A 4,996-nucleotide genomic window follows, 5' to 3' on the forward strand; every position below is an offset into this window, starting at 1 on the left:
CCCCCGGGCCCCTGCCCAGTCACACTGTCCCCAGCCTATAGCATTGCAGGGGGTTACTGCGGCTACAATGCAGGACTCAGCATTTGGACTTATTAAACTTCATCCTATTGGACTCTGCCCATCCATCCAACCATTCCAGGTCTCTCTGCAGAGTCCTCCTACCTTTCAACAGATCAATACATGCTCCCAGCTTAGAGTCATCTGCAAATTTACTGATGAAAGGCTCAATACTCTCATCTATGTCATCAATAAAAATATTGAACAGGACTGGCCCGGGCACAGACCCCTGAGGGATACCACTGGTGACTGGCCACCAGCTGGATGCAGCACCATTCACCACCACCCTCTGGGCCTGACCATCCAGCCAGTCTGAACTCAGCAAAGAGTGCTCCTGTCCAAGCCGTGGGTTGCAGCTTTTCCAGGAGTGTGCTGTGGGAGACAGTGTCAAAGGCCTTGCTGAAGTCCAAATAGACAACATCCACAGCCTTTCCTGCATCTACCCGGCAGGTCATCTGGTCATAAAAAGAGACCAGGTTGGTCAAACACAATCTGCCTCTCCTAAACCCAGGCTGGCTGGGTCTGATACCCTGGCAATCCCTTAAGTGCTGCATGATCACACTCAATATAAACTGCTCCATCACCTTACCAGCTACTGAGATAAGGCCAACTGGCCTATAATTACCAGGATCCTCCTTCCCACCATTTTTGTGAATAGGCATCACACTGGCCAGCTTCCAGTCATCTAGAACCTTTGCGCAATTCTTCTATAATAATGAACCACTGCAAGTATTATTGACAATAACCAAGTACTCTGAGTAAAATATCCAGACTGACTTCTTGGTAACATTATTTAAAAGGTTACCTTAAATTATTGGCTAAAAAGAACTTTGATATCAGTACTTACCATCCTCTGAGAATGTGAACTGTAGCAACGAAGGAATAAGAAAAGACAGCGCACTCTTTGAATGATTAATTTTTCTACAGCGCTGGCTAAACCAGCCTGCTTCAGCCTACAATTTAAAACAAATACAGCATTGAAAGAAAAAGCAAAACAAAAATCGAACTAGGAGCAATATTAAAAGTCATTCTAAGTAAAGTAAAGATCTAACTGCAAACTTTGATTTAATTGAACAAGTATGTGTTATTGAATGGAAAGAAAATAGTGATATTTAAAGAAAAATTTTGCATTAAAAAAGTCTGCAGATAATGCAACTTGAATTTTTAAAGTTCACCAAAACTGCACTGCTATTCCCCTCATAAATACTATTTCTTCAAAGAAAATGCATCTACCCTAAGCTGTTGAGCAACCAAGACATGCAACACAAGTACAGAAGAAAAGAGACTGCAAACTTGACATGTTTTAGAACTATTATTGCTGAGATCCCACAACAGTGAAACAATGAAAAAAGCCTGTGTGTCAAAACAACAGTCACCTGGTATGCTACTTCATATAAGCAGCCATCTTTTCCTGCCAGGAAGATCCTGCCATTATCAGTGGATGTGATTGCCAGGATGTAGGTGTTGTCAGTAGGGAGCGAATACAGAGGATCTGGTAACAACTGCATTCCTCCAGACATGCTGTCATTGAGTGATCCAGTACCTTCAGTAAACAAAAAAGAACATAAATCCTCTTTGGTTTTTAAGCTGTTTTAATAAATACTACAGGTCTGTGATCAGAAACACTTCAGAAACCAGAAAAAATTACAGAAAAATTCATAGTTATGAAAATATTCTCTAATAGCTTTTGTCCAATGTGAACTGCAGAGTAATAAATCCATTCTATGCAGGCTTCCAAGGAAGGAAACACAATGTTTTTCATTTCTATAGACTGTTCTCTCCTCTAAATCACATGAAGTCCAAAACACAGGTTTCTACTTGTTTTCTCTTTCACATTGACACATTATTTAAAAAAAAAAAAGTAGTATGGTTCTTTCACTTTTGCCAAACAATTTTTTCTCTCAGTATATATAGCATAAAAACATACTATCAGGTTCTCAATTTTTGTGGTTGGAATACAAATGCCAACAAAGTTAATGAACTCTATTCACAGTTTCAAGATTCATGCACCTATCTTTTCTCCCTCTCCAACACGCTGTTTAATTAACAGGAGCGCCTTTTTGAAAAGCTTTTTTTACATTAAATAGGTGAGTAACAAAACTCAACGCTTCTCATGGAGTGCATGATCCAGCAAGTGCACACACCATAAATTATCTCCCCTGCTTGTAACATGATTTAAAGGTTTAAAAACTAGCAAGGCAGTTAGCACATAGGGTTTTTACATTTTTTTGAATGACTACTAATAAAACTGCCATGTGTAAATACACATGGGAATTAACACACTGGGAACAGAGGAGAAGAGAGTATTACCTGATTGTATATTAGAACAATGAAGCCCTAAAATCACAATATCCACAGGAGTAGCCAGAACAAGTAAGTGTCGTACATGAGGCTGGAAGATACCTAAATAAAAACAGAAAATTTTAGTTTGCACCCTGCTTCTCTGATCACAATGATGTAAGCAAATAAATCTATTGGAAAGCCACATCAACTGATTAGACTCAACAGTCACATGTTAACCCTAATGATCTGTGGAATTCTAGAATTAGAAAGGAGTATCAGCCAGCAGCTCAACTTCCACTTCATGAAATACAGGACCTTCACAACAGCATTTCTCCTACCAACATGCTTCTTTTAAGCTCAACTCATTTGCCAATTCAGCTTTGACCTTAATGTTATCTTAGCAGTAGATACTGAAACAACTGGGAGGGCTAGAAACCAGAATATCATGGAAATTATCACTTGAATATGTAAATTTATAAACAGTGCAAATGTTAAAGCATGATGTGGCAAAAAAATGCAAGCTTATCAATGAAAATAATTGTTAAACTATACATTATTTTGGCTCATAATTCATTTTTAATGTTTCTAAAATCAGAACAAACCCTTATAGTCTGTGTGTACATATATATATATATATATATATATATAAACAAACCACAGATTTACACATATCATAGAATCATTAAGGCTGAGAAAGACCTCCAGGACCACTGAATCCAACCTTGAGACTGTATACTACCATGTCAACTAAACCATAAGCACCAAGTGCCACATCTATGCATTAAATACATATGCATGTTAATATTGATTCATATATAAAACCCAAAACAATATTCTGGCTTTTATATTACCCTACACTGCATTATTTTTATAAAATACAAATGCATATATACATAAAGACTGAAAAAATACACAGTAGGTTCAGTACTGTCCAATTCTAATCTCTTCATAGTATTCCTTACCTGCCTTTGGCTTTACAAGGCCCACTGCAAGAATAGTTTCACTGAGGCCATCAAAATAAGCCAGATCTCCTCTGTAAATAAATACACAAAAAACTGCATGAAATTTGTCATTTAACATCACATAATAACAAAGTAAAAAAAACCCAATGTATATTTTAAAATTATTAATGATTTTGCAACACTCTGAAGCCATCTACATCTTTCACTTCCAGTGAAAGCAGGTCATCTGGGTTGCTTGAAGCTCCTACAGTTGATTTTCAAAGCAAATCCAACTGCAGCATTTTGTATTTTCAGATTTAGTTAATTCAGGCTGTCAACTCTGAATTATATAATGAAGCCTCTGCAATACTGATTAACATCAAGAGAGGGAAATCTCATGAGATTTTTTTTCCCCCATGAAAATTATCTGATGCAAAAATTCCCAACCTCTTCCCCACTATCTACCACTAACCCCATGCAGCGCTCTTTTCTATGGGGAATGTATTTCATACGCTCTAACACAATGTAAATGTATAGAGAGTAGCTATTCTAAACTTTGGGTTTTTTTAGTAAATGCAACAATATGTACAAAGCAATTCTTACTACACAAATGCCTACTATGTGGGCAAATAAAGATGCAAACATACAAACTGTAAACGGATCAATGCCATTTCAAAATGTATTGAACTTCTTTTCAGTTTTATGCATCCATAAAATAAGCAAGGATGGAGAGTTTCAATTACAATACTTCAAAATATTAATGCCCTATTACTAACCATTGTGGCAATGACTTGCACATGCATCTCAGTACTTACTAAATCTACCTGAAAAAGTTAGGCAATTAGAGGCATTTTTATCTACTTTTTCAGCACAAGCAAAGCCCTTACATAAGAAGAGCAGTAACTTTAGGATATTAGATATGTCTGACCCAAAGCAAATACATTTTCCTTTCTCTCACCTGTGGATGATTTGGCAGCAATATTACCAACTCTTACAGATCATTATACACTTACTGTTCAAAAGTTTCAGTAAAACCTAAAAGGAATTAAGATCAGTTAAACTGAACAGCACACCTCCATGCTTCCAGTAAACAATCTCCCACTGCTCCAGTTGCTTGCTTCTGGTATAATACCAACAGAACAACAACAGGAATGCATTCTCTACATACCCATCCTCATAGTTCCACATAAAGATGTCACTGTCAATGGTCAGCCAAGCTCTGCTTATCTCTGGAAATACTCCCATCATACAATTGCACTGCATATCTGAAGCATTGCTGATGTAAGGATTAAGTGCATTTTGGACAGCAATGGCAAAATCCTCTTCAAAGCATTTTAAAAAAATAATTAAAATACAGTATTACACAAACTGCATACTTCTATTCTTCATTTAGAAACCAATTCCACCAACTCTACGCAAATGCACCTTGTTACCATTTAGAGTGTTACTAAGAGAACCTGAACAACATTGAAGTTTTTTGCTGGGAGTCTGGCAAAAAGATTGGGGAAGAAAAACATGGAGAAAAGCTATTTCTAATATTACTTCTCACACAATGTAGGACATTTGTTTACATAAGGATACGTCCAAACTGCTCCACTAGCTCTGGTGGAAGTGGGACTCGGCGGACTGAGGTGATTTCTGGAAGATTGGGTATTGACAGCAAACCTGGTCCTTGTAAGGGATAATCCATATCTGACATGCCAGACACAGTAGGG

At 37.3% G+C, this 4,996-nt stretch overlaps 1 protein-coding gene across 1 annotated transcript in view; it reads right to left on the minus strand.

The window, feature by feature from the left end:
* Window positions 1–4,996, minus strand: part of NUP155 (nucleoporin 155) — a 29,111-nt gene extending 24,115 nt beyond the window's left edge. Inside the window, exons 1-6 of the mRNA XM_031061148.1 lie at window positions 4,863–4,996; window positions 4,450–4,546; window positions 3,303–3,373; window positions 2,368–2,460; window positions 1,434–1,600; window positions 905–1,010 (exon numbers count right to left, since the gene is read on the minus strand). Of these exons, the coding sequence (XP_030917008.1) occupies window positions 905–1,010; window positions 1,434–1,600; window positions 2,368–2,460; window positions 3,303–3,373; window positions 4,450–4,546; window positions 4,863–4,980 (652 nt within the window). The 5' untranslated portion in view covers window positions 4,981–4,996. The remainder of the gene's footprint in view (window positions 1–904; window positions 1,011–1,433; window positions 1,601–2,367; window positions 2,461–3,302; window positions 3,374–4,449; window positions 4,547–4,862) is intronic.

This window comes from Geospiza fortis, unplaced genomic scaffold, assembly GCF_000277835.1.
Source record: "Geospiza fortis unplaced genomic scaffold, GeoFor_1.0 scaffold163, whole genome shotgun sequence".
Classification (NCBI taxonomy): Eukaryota; Metazoa; Chordata; class Aves; order Passeriformes; family Thraupidae; genus Geospiza; species Geospiza fortis.